Source organism: Rhamphochromis longiceps, linkage group LG13, assembly GCF_057381845.1.
Source record: "Rhamphochromis longiceps isolate RC_006_pf linkage group LG13, R_longiceps_female_GT1.1, whole genome shotgun sequence".
NCBI lineage: Eukaryota > Metazoa > Chordata > Actinopteri > Cichliformes > Cichlidae > Rhamphochromis > Rhamphochromis longiceps.
The window spans coordinates 20,801,187-20,818,028 of record NC_140569.1 but is presented as its reverse complement, the minus strand read 5'-3'; the positions used below and the strand labels follow the sequence as shown (position 1 = coordinate 20,818,028).

The 16,842-nt window shown below is 42.3% G+C and overlaps 1 protein-coding gene across 4 annotated transcripts in view; it reads right to left on the bottom strand.

Annotated features, from left to right (window-relative positions):
* Positions 1-16,842, bottom strand: part of LOC146655776 (uncharacterized) — a 118,390-nt gene that overhangs the window by 53,028 nt on the left and 48,520 nt on the right. For all 4 annotated transcript variants that reach the window (XM_085428374.1, XM_085428375.1, XM_085428377.1 and 1 more), the window contains 3 exons: positions 15,025-15,054; positions 14,893-14,919; positions 14,359-14,412 (listed from right to left, as the gene is read on the bottom strand). In XM_085428374.1, the coding sequence (XP_085284500.1) occupies positions 14,359-14,412; positions 14,893-14,919; positions 15,025-15,054 (111 nt within the window). The remainder of the gene's footprint in view (positions 1-14,358; positions 14,413-14,892; positions 14,920-15,024; positions 15,055-16,842) is intronic.

Genomic DNA, 16,842 nt, shown 5'->3' with positions numbered 1-16,842 from the left:
ACGGACCAAACTTCAGTCAGGAGAACAACTGAGATAATCCATCCACAATACGAGGTTAGTCATTAATATACTGCAACAACATGGGAATAGAGCAGCTGCCAGAGAATTCAACATTAATGAATCAATGGTACAGAAGTGGAGGAAGCAAGAAGAATGAGTTTAATAAAGTTTGATTTATCTGACTGCTTTGTTTCGCTTAATGTGCCTTATAATCCCGTGCACCTTATGGTCCGAAAAATGCGTACTGCACACTGCAGTTTAATGTTGCAAAGCACCTCTTTTTAACTTCAGTGGATATTATACATGGTTATGTTCAGGATATGTCAGCCCATTTCTACTGGAAATGCCTTTTGGTTAAACTTTCAGCAAGGAATTTGCATTTGCACTGTTACATTTTTATAAAGCTTTAATGTACATAAAAACCAGCTTCTTGTTTACGTGAAAATAAATGGAAGGTTGTCTTTTTGCGCTAGTAATGTTGTGGAGTTGTATTTTGTCTCGCATCAATTATATCGTCAGTTATATCGTTATCGCAAATTTTCAAATATATATCGTGATAAATATTTTTGGCCATATCGCCCTGCTCTAGTTTGCAACTTTATAAAGTTCTCTTATTGTTTTAGACTCAAATTAGGAGGAGAAAGGCCAAAAGTGGAGAAAGAAAGAATGAAAGAGATAAGGAAAAAAGCAAAGCTGTGACACCAAAATCCAACAAAAAGCATTTTCACGAAACACCACCTGTACGCCAGTACCATATTAAACAATGCAAACACAATAATTATAAATTCGACAGAGTGACAAGCGTGCAAGAACAGCCAGCAGTGTCTTTGAATCTTTTCTTTCAGCTAAGCCAACCTTAACTTTCTCATTTCCTTTTGTGCTTCTCCATTCCTAATTTATCTCTCCCTTTGTGTACATCATAATTCTATGACTCCCATCTCATCCCTCTCTCCCACTTTTCTTGTCAGCTCTCCTTCCTTTCCTGTCTCCTGTCACTCGCCCCTTTTCTCCCTCATCCAACTTCCAGCGCCTGTCGGATCACCCTGGCAATCTCTGTTGCTATGCAACGCTCAGTGTCCTATAAATTTGACAACATCCTACTGCTTGATTATTATTTGAGCGCTGCAGTGTGAAGCCCTCCTTCAGGTCATTGCAGTAGATTAGAGGGAGGGAGAGACAGAGGAAGGCAAGGAAGGAAATGAGGGATGAGAGGGAGGGAAGGAGGTGGAGGAAGATGAAGGGATGTGGAAGAGAGGAAAGGAGAAGAGAGGAGGGGGAGTCAAAGATGAGTTAGCTTTTTGAGTTAATGAAAGACAGGCTGGCACGACCAAACACATATTCACATGTACTATTTATCTGCCCCACTCTAAAAACCTGCAAACCATAAGTGTGAAAAGCAGACCGGATTAACTACTAATTCAATAGCTAAAGCTGGAGTGGGCACACATTTGAGCTGAAAAGAGGAGACCTCAGTAGACTGACAGCATATTTTGAACTCCCGGCTTAATCCACATGGATCCGAGCGTTGACTTGCTTCAAGTCTGCTATGAGTTGTAAAGTGTAAAAGCAAAGCACAGACATGGGGCCTGGCTCAGTCCTGCAATACAAGCCCCAATCTGAGAGCAAAGTCAACAGCGACAGTGACACACAGCAGAGACACTCCTTTTTGATGACTCCATAATCCTTATCCCAAATGTCAACATGTTCTCTGAGACATTCCATGTCTCGCAGCCCATAGTGGGATAACTCAGTAGTATAAAATAGAGAAAGCAGAACGTGTCGCATTTCTTAGCAATAAAGCAGATATACCATCCAAAAGTCTCATAATCCACCTGACAAATGACCCTGCCGCGAAGGGTCAGCAGATAAGCTGAAGAAGCCTTCAGAAATGACCTGACACACAGTACAGAGAGCCGAAAGGATGCCTTTTTTATAAGCAGGGATAGATATCAATGCTAAAGACACTTTTTAAATGGTTATACATCTGCACGAGTCTGTTTCTCCTTACATCCAACCAAATCTTTCACCAACCTGACTTTTGGCTAGTTAATAATCAGAAATGTGGCTTTTCATTGATAAGTTTGACTTATATGGCATCATGAGACCTTAATGTCCTGAGTGGGAAACTGTCTGACATTGCCAAGCCAACTTGGTCTGCAACAATGTTATGTAGCTCACAGGAGAGATGACCTTTTCTTAACTGAAAAAACTCCCATGCCTCTCCCACTCTGCCTGAGCTGAGACCCGTCTCCCTCTGGGGACATGTACTCGGGCCTCTCGAGCCTTTTTTTTCTAAATGCTCTGCTGGGTTTAACAGGAGCTGACTGTTTAGCTTATGAGCAGCAGCTGCATTAGCTTAGTAAATAAATGTCTAGAAAACAGTGAAAATGATAAATTGTCACACTATCCTTAAGCTGAACCGATCATCCATAGGACAAAGAGCAGGAGGCTGGCTGTTAAAAATACACATGATGTCTTTTTAAGGGCCACCCCAGAAAGAAAAGGCGGGGGAAATGAATGCTCACATGCTTCATGCAACCACAAAAACAAGTTAGAGGAGGCTTGCCTGTCACAATATTTATTCCCCAGTGAAAATGCTTGTCGGCTCCTGGCCTGTGAAAGATGGGGAAAGGGACTGACACATGCACATGCATTTGATCCCCTCAGTCCTTTGGTCAAACCTCGTGTTCCTTAGCAGCACTTACTGCATCCAGATTCAGAGGAGATACAATTTCAGCACTCCTGGCAAACACTAATTTATTCTGTAATTAATGGCAAAATGTCATTCTGTCCCCTTGAAGGCATTTTCACATCTCTCATTTAACAATTTGCAGGATGAACCACGAGAATCCGCACAAGCTAGGAAAACAGCAATTTTGTGCAGGGGGTCTGTAAAATATGGAGGTTTTGCAGCAACGCTGTGAGAGGTTCGGTTTAATTTTTTATTTTTTTGAAAATGTGTGGCAAAGTGTTGTGATTTTGAATGTTATGTTAAGTGTAAATTAAGTGAAATGGCCACATTTACATTCTCACTAATCACACGTGCATTAGCCTAAGCACAGGTGCTCCTAGATGGTAGTTTCAAAATAAAAGAGAAAAAGCTGGTGAGAGGGAAACATATTCATATTCAGTAAATTCCCAGCAGCTATACAGCTAAATATCCTTCACTTGTCCAAATCTTCACCAGACCTATTTTCACTGTGTCAAATCAGCTATCAACTTATGTAAGGCAAATATCGATCATGGCGCTTGCTCAAAATGTCACAAAACATGTTGCGGAGAACACAGCCCCACCTGCTTGTTATTAAGGATCCAATTAGAGACAGACAGTGGAAATTCCTTTTCTTTTTTTTCTGGCTACCCTCGCTGGGTGCCATCTTAGGACACTGCACAAGCTCAGAAAATGCCTGGGCACTGGAGCTTGCAGAGATCCCTTGCACTTGGTAAAAGCCTCAATAAAATAGGATTTGTTCCAGTTGTTTACTGAGGGTTAAGAGGAGCGGCCGGGGCAGGAAGAGAACGGCAAAGCCGACAGCTGCCTGGCAGGGGCTCAAATGCAGCTTAGCATTTTTCACCATTCTGACTGGCACACAATGCTCTCTTTAACTCCCAGCCATCTAAATATTCAGGGACGTATAAAGAGATGGCTGACACTGCAGCCGACTTAAGACACAGCTCAGCTGGCCAAGATTGCACCTATAGTCTCTTGGCTTAAGCTTTCCATGAAGGCTTTCCTCACAGAGACTCAATCATAGACCCCGCGTGAATGGCTATTTGTACAAGTGCCACTAGATGGCAAACTAGTTTCATCACAAATGTTGTGCATGGCAGGGGACAGAGCCAATGAGGAAACTGTAAGTTCTCTCTAAGAGAGGATGGATGTCCTCAATGCATGAATGTATGATGTGTGTTGGGTAACATCCCTAATTAGGCAGTCTGGCAATTAGACACTGAATACCGTAAAAGAGATTTTTCAGTGGAGGGCTTACAAAGATGAGAGAAGAAGGAAATGGACGAGAGCAAGAAGCTGCATGAGAGCCAGAGAGTGACAATAATTCTCATACCGCATTATGCCTCCTTTCAGCTGTCACACAATGGAAGGGGACACAGGTGGCACTACATGAGTACACAGTCACAGAACGCAGCATATCATTGGGTAAAATAACTATTATAGAGCTATTTCAGCAAACACCCAGCTCTTCACCACCACACAGTGTGCAAACACTGGAGCCGAAGGCAAACAGAGGAAATGCAGACAGTGGATGTCTATGAAAACTAAGCCCTGAAAGTCCCAAAGAACAATCAGAAACATCTCTTTACAACTGCCACATTTCTACCATATCTTCACAGATGAGTTTTAAGAGCTCATTGACTTTAACAACTTCTAAGGAGAGGAAAGAAGCTTGATGATACTATCTGAATTTGCATTTTTATGCGGTGAAGAAGTGATGATAAATCTATATTTAACTATGAGCTCAATTCCCCGCCGATCCGCCGAATGTCTGTGCAGCGTTTCCGCGCAAGCTGGTTGCCTATTGCGTTGGCTCCTCGCTGGGACAGCAATGCCTCTTGAATGTTCTCATCTCCTAATGGATGCTGTTATTAGTCTTGGCTCTTTCACAATTTCACAGTCTCATCTGGACTTTTGGCCGTATTATTCATCCAGAGCAGATTGCTCCCATCCTATGTTTACAGATACTGAGTGTTTCATTAATGCATTATCCAACAAGTGAATAGCAGAGGCTGGAAATCTACTTTGAATAAACCCCGGTTCATTTTACAAACCAAATATTGGAGGTCAGAGAGAATACACTGTGCAAAGATCCACAGAGCGCTCTCCCCGGGTACTGTAGCCTTCGGCGAGTCTTATACTTCATATCACTTGCCACGCATAACAGATTACACAAAGGTCCCTCACATTACCATCTGTATAATATCAGGCCACTGTCAATATGCCGCTCCCTGGCATGCCATTAAAGTGGACGCAGATGAATGTATGTACGTAAATTGGTTGGAGGCAGGAGGAGAGTGTGGGAAATCAGAATATAGATGATAGGCTGCAACAGCGTGCTATAAGCGATGCAGCCTCCCACTACCACGCCTCTGTGTTCTGCAGTGTTCAGGGCAACGCCCCCCTCCCCACTGACCAGCCTTTGTCCCTCTGTGCTCCAGCTCCCACTGATCTCCTCCCTCTCCTTGGCCAACATGGCTCCTAGATAGCAAGAAATATCCTTTTAAAAGTATTTACATTCTTAGAATTTCTCACACTACTGCAGCTGACCTAGCGTGTCGGGAGGTATCTTTGCATATTGCCAGACTGTTCGGAGCCAAGAAATCCCAGTTGTTTGGATAACTTAGCCATGAGATCACGCTGTCACGAGGGGGTAAAATCACCTCGTGTCTACTTACTGTACATACCTCAACAAGTAAAGTGAATTCAGTTCAGCCGACCCTGTTTTATACATGACACTCCAGTGGCGGTGCTATGACCTGGCAGACACTGAAACAACATTTAAAGATGCTTGGAAAGCATTAGACACAGGCCTTGGGGGGCTCGCAGGCCATGAAGAATTTGAACACTAAAGCATCAGGGATACATATATTGCCCGCAGCGTCCCTGCTGAGCGGTACAACTCTGTCTCCTAAAAAGTTGTAAAGCTGTAGATGTGTGAATGAAGGCCATGCTCCAGCCAACTATAGCAAGTCTTTCTAATGCTCAGAGGATGCGTTGACCTACATTACCCCTCGTTCAAGATCAGCTTTTCACACCTATTCCTACACACATCAACTTACGGGTGCCCACAAAAACGGGCAGAGAGTCATTAGAAAAGCCAGCGAACAAGGTGCAATCAAAGTGGCCCTCTCAAAGACCTGCCCCCTGTATTCGTCCCTGTAATTAATTGGCCAATTAATGTGTGTTTATTCTGGACACCCATGGATGTAGCCAAATTGGGGCTCTTTGGGAACGACGAGAGTCAGACAGATAAATCAAAGCACCGTGCATCTGTCCTCGCATGTGCCAAACGCTTCCCCCTGTAACCCTCCTCTTTCCCAACAGGCCCCAAATGTGAGACCTTTTCAGAGCCAATCAGGTCAAATCTTTGTTTCATCCTCCCTCCCAATGCACTTGACATTGACAAGATTAATTGCCTTGTGCGCTGGGCAAACGTGTTACCCCCTGGTGCAGTACAGGTGTCAAAAGCGCGGCTCGCCGAATTTCCTCAGTATGAGTTTCAGCAAGAGAAAAAGGAGAATAACCCGTTTCACTTTGCTCGACAAAGGGTTAACGAATCCTCACCCCCTCACCACCCCCGCCCCCCTCCTTGTAAAATCACACAGGGTGTAAATCTGGCCATAAAATCTCAGCTGTGAGCCCTGCTGACCTGTAAATTCTTCTCTCTATGTTTCTCTGCCACCGGGCTCCACCGGGTCAGGCCAAAACTGTAACTACATATGGACATCACGTTACCGCGTTTAAGCACAGCTGTGAAGTCACACGCCATCGCTGTGGTCACCAACTGCACCCCTGTTTGTTTAATATACCACATGAAGTTGGTTTATGGTTAAACAGAAACCGAGTTCCAGTAAGTTGAACAGATATAAACACAAATCAGTAGGCACAGGAGTTTCTTTACATCAAAAATGTGCCCCCAAAATGTCATAACAAAACAAAAAAGCCAGTAAGTGTATCAAGATGACACATTCTTGCTTCTGATTTTTCATTTCTTTTGAGTATGGTTAAAGTTTTCCCAGTAAAAATCTAAATGTACACAGATCAGAAACATACCAGATCAAATCCCCATCGAGGCAAAGCACGGCAAACAAAGCAATGCACAAATTGTCCTCTCGAATTAAAATTTGAGTCCACTAAGCAACTCTAACCTTGCCTTCTCTGAGAAATTAATTTAGCGTATCGTTATTCGGTATAGTGAACTGGACAACAAAGAAACATGGCTCCAATCAAATAGTTGCTGTAATTTCATGCGTTTACTGTTTCACCCCAATCAGTGGCAGCCTCCCGTGGAGAACTCCTGGCAGGAAGGCTGGTATTCTCACCAGGGACTCGTTACTTAATAATCTCACGCTGCAGGTGCTCTGGTAGAGGTCAACAGTCTGTTACAGTGGCTGTTCATGTCTGCCTCCACCCATGAAGCAGCAAACCGCTGCCAAATGTTTCAGTCCCCACAAACTGAGCCATTACTCCTTCCCTATCACTGTCACTGCCTGTTTGTGTCTTTGCAGACACACCGACTGATTGAAATGAACCTTAGCCAAGTCCATTAGATACAATATGAATATTATATATGTATGCTGGAGTGGCTCAATTATTTCAAAACAACATTTGCTCTGTCCCATAGAGGAGAAGCATCTAAATTACAGTTAGAGCATGCATTTGGTTCTCAGAGAACAGCATACTCATTCAAATTAGGTTAAATGACAAAAGCTATCAACTGTGCAAGGAGGATACATGAATGCTATTGTATTTAATCTGGCACTAATGTTTTGACCTCAGCTCACCCACATGAAGCCTTTTAAAAAGAGAGGACTAGCAAGACAGTGATCCCCGATCTTGTGTCAAAAGAAAATGACCGCCAGTTTGGTAGCAGATAAAATGACGTAAGTGTAAGATTGCATGGCTTTTCCCTCGTCTGGGAGAAAACATTTGGCCTGTAATGTACATCTAATGGACTGACACTCTTTGAGACATGTGTCAACACAAGGGTGAAGAGGAAAATATGGAAATAGATATGCTCGTGCCTTTGGTCGGGACTTACAGACAGCTGTCTCAGTCATTCAGCACAGGGCATGAATGGAAAATGTAAGCATGACTATCATTTCCAAAAGACAGCAATTACGTCCCTTGTCTGCAGAAAACTGGATCAGTCCATATTTCCAAGCAGAGACAAGACAGATGATCTTTTCTGCTGTTTTGACAGATTATATCCGCGCTACAGTAAAGAGCTCAGCCAGCTGCCACTGATGTTACTTTCTCAAGATTTTTGACACAAGTGAAGGACTTAAAGTGTTTTTGCAATACAATTACTGACGTGCGCTGATCTGAGACTGTGATATCAGATGATATGAAGTGATGACAGCTGACGGATGTGATGCAACAGCAGCTGACGTTTTGAGGTAAAGACTTGTATCGTTTTACAGATCGCCATTAGCTTAAGGATTCTCTTAACTGAGAACTTGTCTTCCAACCCACTAATCCAAGTAGTGAGCATCATCTTCACACTTAAGCTGTTATCTAGTTTCACTTGACTTCCGATACAAGGGTCAGAGGTCTAACTACTCTCAGGTTCAGAAACCCAACGCTCCATCCTGTTGCAAGTCTGCCGTCACAGGATTCGGAAGTATTAAATCCAGTTTTATAAAGAACATTACTCAGCAAACAACAAGAATATTAACTTAGAAACCATCTTTACATTAGGATAATTATTAAGGGGACAACTGCTGTAAACACACAACAACTTGGAAATAAATAATTAATGATCTGGTGCACACTGTAATTAACACCCAGGGTGGTTCTAAATGCACAAAGTCATAAAAAGGGAACTGACTCAACAGAGGATGAAAAACCTGTTAGTAAAATCAAAGCCCTGTCATCTTACAGCTCAACTCTATACTGTTTCTTCAGCAGGCATCAATAATCTGACTGGATTCTTTTATCAGCGGCACTGATGCGCCACATCATAGTATTTAGTGAGAAAAGATTCCTCCCGTCGCACTTTTAATGGCTTTTCCCTCCACCCGATCATCTTGCGTTGCCTGCCCAGCAAAGACATCTAGGTGTTTTCTTCATTTGAACATTTTGTCCTCTCTTATCTCCCTGACATATGTGGCAGGTATCTTCTGTGGCACAGTGTCGTCCATCCACATTTCCAGCTGAGGTACACGGGCACATGACAAACACTATTTTTGCAAAAATAGAAACAAAAATAATCAATAACTGAAAGGCAGTCAGCTGAGCTTAGCAGCACACTACACATATCGTCTTACCTCGTACACAATAAAAGACGCCTACATGTTTCTTACTGAGCTGCTAGCCCGCCAGCTAGTTATCCATATACTTAGTAACTGCGTCAGGTAGTTCACTGCCGAAATAAGAGCAGCGCATAAATAACCAGCTAACTAGATTTGAATATACAAACAAATGAATAAATGAGTAAGAGGATCTTGAGTGCATAATTCATTTGAAGAGAACACATCTGTAGACACAGCAGTTGCAATGCTCTCCTTCCTCTAGGGCTTGCTGGAGTTTCATCATCTCTGCACTGGTATAGCTATGTCTAATAAGAACAAACACTGTGCAGCACATCTGTCAGATGTGTGCATTTTCTAAAGCCGGAGACTAGGAAACCTTCACACAGTACAAGCGCTCAGCTTATTACAGGAGGATTTCAAATACTCTGTATTTGCAGTATTTACGTTCTGCGAAATGCATAAAAGGAAATAATGTGTTGTCTGTCAATAAGGGAAATTCAATGTTTTACAGTGTTTACCAGTAGTTCCCAAACATTTAATCAGAACATATGACTGTGCTGTATTTTTCCCAAGAATCAACATGACATTTGTCAGTGACTTCATGCAGGATTTAAATGTATTTCTATATACAGGTACATTTATACTGCTAATAAGGCTTAATGTAGTGTTAGGCATGGATTAAACCTCCAAGACCCACCTTGCACAGGGGGATTTCTTAAGGTGATTACTTATTAATCCACAGGAACCTACTGAGTTACCCAGAGACCCATGTCAGCTCTGAACCAACTCACAACCCTGAGCCAACTACAGAAGCAGGGCATGCTGGGAAGTCTTGGCACAACATGAATGAGCGGTGCTCACTCTGGTGCTTCTATATGTGTTGATGTTAAGGATAAATGTGCACTGACCAAATGTGGGTTTTCAGATCTATTTTGAGCAGATGAAATGATGCCGTTTGTTACTTTTACAATTCTTCCTAATTTAAAATCATCACTGTTTTATGCATTTAAAACTTTATTATACAGTCACGTGAAGCAGACTTATCTCCGACCTGCACACAAAGATGTTCCCCCTCTGGTTCCTTTCTGCATGCATGTCTTTCACCTCCTCAACTTCTGTAGAGCAGAGCCAGCCTATAGTGACAACCCAGCGCTTAGCACATCATTACAGAGTGTGATGAATATTTTAGCAGGCAATAGTCAGCGGGGGGACATATCCCTTTTACAGGTGCTCCCTATCTTCGTTTTGATCGGCTGTAATGTACCACTGAATCCCAAAGTCCTACTCTTTGCCTGCTATTCTGTGTCAATTCCATTCATAATAGATAGAACCAAGTCATTCACATTACCATTAATGGTGATGTCTAATGTAGGGGCACTACATTCCCATAAACTCCTAGACATGGTTGGACTGGCTCATACCTCCATCCTGACAAACTTAAATAGCTCTCTATCATGTTAATAAGGTGAAATAAAGAGTTAGGATCACAGGGGTCTGGGTGACTGATATCAGTTCTTGCAAATGTTGCTTTAAGCTTTGGAGAAGGAGCAACGCAAACGGCATCCTTCCTCTTCTCCACCACCACAATGCCCTCCACATCTCCTTCAAGTAAAGCTAGATGGCTTAGAGTGGTTGTATTTTTTTTCAACAACAAATTGAAGCAGACAGTTTGAGAGATGGTCTGGCTTGAATCTAAGGCTTTGTGAAAGCTTTCCACTCCTGGCTATTCTATGAAGGTTGCGGGGCGGTCAGTCTACATCACGATATTCTGCATAAGTCGTACAGCAGCTACGGCTCTCACAAAACCAAAAGTTGCCTGCGTGGATGAGAGTTGCTAATTAGACGAGAGTCTCCGGCTGTATCAGTAGGCCACTAGCTGGCCCCTGATGATGATCCATGCCCAGCTTCCTAAAATAGGAACGTCAAACTGCAGAAGCACAAGTTGGTCAACAACTTGGATTCCGTGTGACTCCTCAAGCTAAGAATAGGCAGAAACCTTAGCGTGTTAACAGTTCTCATGAGGTCAGCCAGCCATCAAAGACAGTAGTTCAGGACGGTATCTTCAGCAACAACAACACCAGAGAGTCTGTGATCGCCTGTTTAAAGCCCTATGGCAGTTTTACCTGTAAAATCTTCAAAGAAATAGCAAGTGCAAAAAAATATTATGGGGATATAGAAGATAGGGATATAGGAAGCGAAGAAGCCACAACATCAAACACGGAGAGAGACACCCCTTTTTCTTCTAACCCAATTATGATTGAATGAAACTGTATTCCAGAAGAAAAGCACACACCATAATTGATGTCTCTGATGCTCGGTCCCTTTGACGCTGAGCCACTACTTAAGTCAGTCTAGGTATAAAATAACACAATGACTAATGAGGCCGAGGAAGCAAAAGCATAAAAAACGGCAGCAACAAAAAAAAAAAAAAAAAAAACATCTGCACTCACTGAGATCGCTTTCGTTGACCGTGACTTCTCTCCCTCACAATAGAGTCGGATACTTTATGCATTATGGGAAACGAGCCATTGAGAAATAACATGGTCGATGATAGGTCATAAATTTATAATGGTATTGGAAGAAGTTTTGAGTCGGAATGCATTAACACACAGAAGGGTGGAATTTTTGAGATGCTCGTCTCCAGATGTCACGAGTATTGTGCATCATCTTGGGTTCGCCTTAATCTGAAAAGAACATTTCCCTGACCTACTTATGAGTGCTCTACAGCTGAACCTCCTATATATTTTATGTTTTGCTGCAGTGAGCCAAATGTTTTCCTGCTGTTTTATGACCATTCTCTGTAAAACAAACACCAACACCGAGTGGCATGAAGCAGCTATTTTTTTATCACAGGCGAGTCAATAACGGCACACGCAGAAGGACATTCTCTCCACCTGTGCGCGAGAGCTGCCTTTCAGCTGTGACGGCAAGGAAAAATAACATTCTTGCTCTTGTTCAAGCTTCTAACCACAGTGTTTTATGTTTATCTATTATTAATATCAGAACTTCATGCATGAATTAACAATGCTCCAAAACAATTAAAGTATAATCAACTGGAAATCACCATATGCTCCCACGGAGACTGAAATTTTGTGTTAAAAAGGCTTTGAAAAAAAAAGGTATTTGAATAAAAATTGTATTAAGTGCACATTTTTGCCAGCAAAATCCTGACACTTATATTTCTAACCACAGAATAAGAGCTGACAAATAAATATATAACATTTCAGTTGATTCAGTAATGGATGCTGTGTCTGTCTCAAATCAAGCTGGCTTTTTTAAGAAACCAAATACTGTCACCCAATGGGACTGAACCATGTGTTCTGTCAGTGATATTATGAGTGTGTATGTGTGTGTGTGTGACCCCTTGACCAGTGAGCCCATTCATTAATTGTCATACAGCTAGCACACACCAACCCGTCTCCTTTTGCAGGCCCATTGCAATCCCCTTGCCACAGATCATCTTTGCCTCCTCTAAAACAACAACAGCCGTTCAGCTGCTGCCTGGCCTCTCCCCAGGCCAGGTCCTCTCCGTGAGTAGGGTTGCCAACCGTCCCTTAAAATACGGAATCGTCCCGTATTTCGAAACAAAAGTACACGTCCCGTATTGAGCTAATAAGGGACGCACTTTGTCCCGTAATACAGTGAGAATCAAAAGTAGTCTATAAATGTTAATGGAATTAACACTTTGTTTGAAAACATAATTCCCAGCCCCTCTCCTGCTTTGTGACCAATGAGCTGACAGCACACTTATGACAATTCGAGTATGACAATTCAGATTACCGCTCATCTCATTGGTCGAGGAAAGGTCGCTTGCGGAGAAAATACCGGAAGACAACAGATGACCACAACAACAAGCATGGCCAACAGGGGAACAAACGCCGACTCTGCGGTGCAAGTCTCGGATGACAGTACACCTAAAGCTGGGCAGACACTGTGCGATTTTTTCAGTCACGTTATTCAGCTCCTGCTCAAACTGCACGATTGACTCACAGGGGTTAGAAGTTGGTAGGTCACGATGCAGGTCTCACACTATACGGCCCGATGCTCTGATGCGACCTGAGTGCTCACACTGTGCCTCCATAAAATGAAGGTTATAACAGAAAATCTGTCGCTCGCTCTCTCTGTCTTTCACTCACACAGACACACCACCACCATCAACTTTGCTAAATTGCTAATGAAAAACATGATCAGGCAGCTGTGATTGAGCAGCAGTGTAAATCCAACTATTTTCACGGTTGTTGTGGTCGTGATAATTTTGTGATGCCACATCGAAAAGGCTCGGATGAGCTTTCCAAAGTTCTACAAGTTGTGCCTCCATCGCTTGTGTCCAGATCACACGCTGCACAGCCGTGCTGCGCCGTCTTTTTCACCAACGTTTACGTTTGCGCGTGAGCAGTGTGAGCGGCTGTGGTGACACCCTCACGAGCGATTGATGATCGGGAGCTGGTCGTGAGGTGTTAATCACTTCTCGTTACCCCACGTATACTACACGACGCACAATGAAGGCCAAAATCGGTCCGATCACTCAAAAATCGGCTCAAAATGGGCCAAAAATCGCACAGTGTGAGCCCAGCATTAGAGCAGCAATGTTTGTTCCCCTCAGAGAAAGGGAAGAATGGGAAAAGGAAAACACCTGGCTGGAAAACGTTAATATGGGCATGTGCAGTGAATATCAGCGCTATGTGGCCAGAAGTGTGATAATATAACTTATTTTGTGTAATAAACAACTGCAAGGATAGATGATTACAACAAATTGATGACTAATACATAAAAGTAATACATAGATGAATAATGATGATGAGTTATGATGCGTAATCATGGGAACAAGCGGGTTTACAAACAGGAGCAGCTGATTAGCATTAGAAAAGCTGAAATAATACCTCAACTGAAGCCAATTGTACTAAATGCACTAAATGTGCACTGTTACAAGAATATTTTTCTTTCTATTGTTTTCTATTATTTTAAGTTAAGCAGGACAGAGTTCTTTTAAAGAAAGATTTACTTATATTCTCAAAAGTTAAGCATGACAGGCTTCTGTTTAAGAAAGAGACCTGTTTTACTGTGTTAATGTTGTCATTTTGAGCTAAAAATAAATGGCTAAATGATCATTTGTTTCACATGTGTTCATATCACAAAGAATAGAATATGCATCTACTTAAATCAACTTCAAGTCAAATGGTTAAAAAAATAATTTCACACACAAAAAAAGAGCTAGAAAATTCACCACACTGGGAAGGGTGAAGACAACTGGGTCGCCCGGCCCTGGCCACGAGGTGTCCCTTATTTATTTTTCAGGGAGTTGGCAACCCTATCCGTGAGTACAACCACAAGCCAGGCCACACAACTGGCGATCTGTCTCTGTTTACTCACCCTTTTGCCCTCTTTCCCCAGTTCCCCTGGATGACCAGGCACTCCAGCCGATCCCTAGGGAAAAGACATCTATCATGGTGAAAAGGCTACTACAATTGGCAAAGCAGAACGGTACTAGAACTGGTCTGTTCTCAACAGACCAGTGGATTGCTAGTGGGTTTATAGAGGGTTAGTGGGTTTATTTACAGTGATAGGAAATACAGCATTAGCTTAGTTAGAACTTCATGAAGGATAGAAGACACTAGATAGTGCTGTAGCGTTCATTCTCACTTCTGAATGGCTTTTACATGAGTAGTGTCTCTTGAACGGGTAATTTGCAGCCTCACTTGATCAGATATTCATTCCATTACTCTACAAAGTATCTTGATAAGAAACTATTAGCAAGTTAATCAAGGTATCTGCTGAGCAATGTCTTGTGCAAGGGCATGCATATGGTGCTTCGGTAATTGGCTGCTAAACCAAATAGCTGTACTTTACTGAAAACATGGTATGTGCACCTTCTGCAGCAGCAAATTCAAGAACAATATTTGTTACCTTCTCTCCTTTTTCACCTTGGAGACCCTGAAAACAGCAAATTGTGACATTTATGCTTACAAAAAAATGCAAGTAAAAACACAATAGTACAGGATGCCTCAGAGAAAATACAATTAAGTAAAGTCAATGTACCTGATCTCCTTTCAGACATTCTTTCTCAGCCTGTGATTAAAATAAATTGTATTTTAAAAAAAAAGCACTTCAGTCAGTTTGAAAATGCAACATGATTCACACATTAGGGGATAAAAATACATGCCACACAATTGTTCATGACATAATTATCCTTGACCAGAATAACCTGAAGAGAAATGAGGGCATGACTGCTACAACTCTCCTGACACCCTGCTGTTCACTGTCAAGAAAGGCCAAATGGAGTCGTCTCAGAACCAAAACAACGCCATGCACCACATCTCCGCTTTCAAATACAACCCAAATAATTGGTGTCGTCTTTCAATTGGCATCCACAAGTCAAAGACTGCTGATTTTCTTCACAGAGACAGCTGCACAGATGGACATTCATGACGCACGTCTTTCAAGTCAGTCAGACGCCTCATCCAAAGTAACAAAAGGGAAAAAAAAGCTAACGAGGAGGCTGACAACTCTCAGACTTTTGCAGCTGTGTCCATAAAAAGAAAGCCAGCTCTGACCTGTGACACTCTCAACAAAACATGACTCAGTCCCCTGCAGTTGTTTTGCTAATAAATCAATTATTCATGTACAATGGTACAGTGGTCTTTGCTTGGGATTGTTAGCACAGAATCTTGACAATGGCTAACAAGCAGTACAATGCAAATCCACTGGCAGCACGTCTGCACTAAAAAATTCCTCCCAACGTTTTCTGCTCACGCTCGTGGACCAATTTACTGGCATGATGTTAGAAAGTTTGCTAAAATCCTGTTTGCCTGTCGGAGAAAGACTGTTGCATTGCTTGTCCTTACAAATGGGAAATTAGCATTAGAGAATAGCTAATGAATGGTGGCAGTGTTCTGTGGGCATTGTAAGCACTTTGGTGACATAAAAGGGGCAGGCCAGAAGCAGTGGGACAGTTTTTGTAACAGACTGGCAGGCTGATCCCCTCATGATATGCACATAATTAGCTAACCACCCGCAGTATACTTTTACTCTGTATCAGCAATCAACTCCCTTGCAATAACGAATTGAGCCTACACACTGTGCCCACACAGTCACAATGCAGTTAGATCTGTAAGTTTTTGGACAAAGACGCATTATTTTTTTCTTGTTGTAGACATGCCTCTGCACACCTCTGCAGTGCATTTGAAATCAAATAAGCAGTATGTGATTGAGGGACAGACTTTCAGCCTTAATTCAAGGGTTTTTGGGTTTTTTTTTAAACTGTTTAGGAATTAAAGCTATTTTTGCTCCCATGACAAAGCAGAACGTTCACCATTAGCAGGAAAAAAAACCCCAAAATAAACCTATAAGCAATCCAGCAAAAACTTTAAGGGCGGCCAAATCAACAGTCTGGTGCATTGTTAAGAAGACTGAATGCACTGACCAGCTCACCAACAAGAAAAGACCTGAAAGACTACAGAAGACAACTAAAGCGCACAATTGCAGAATGTTTACTTGGTTAAGGAAAAAAACTTCACAGCATCTAGCCAAGTTAAAAACAACCTCAAGGCGGTAGGACAGGGGGTCAGAGAGGGCCGGAGCAATTTGGAATGGCAATCCAATACCTTCGGTTAATGAGCAATTAAATTTGATCGGCAGGTTAATGCATATTACCCTTAAAATCAGTTAATTTTTTTGTGTGCAGCAGCCTTGCCTTGCTTTCGGCGAAGGTGTGGAGATACTCAGTAATATGCTCAGTAATAAGAAAATAATGACATCCCACGGCCTGCTTACACCTTCAATACATTCTTTATATTCTCCTTTTCATCCCAGAGATGATTCATGGTGCAGATGTAAATCAAGTTTCAATTGCAGTAC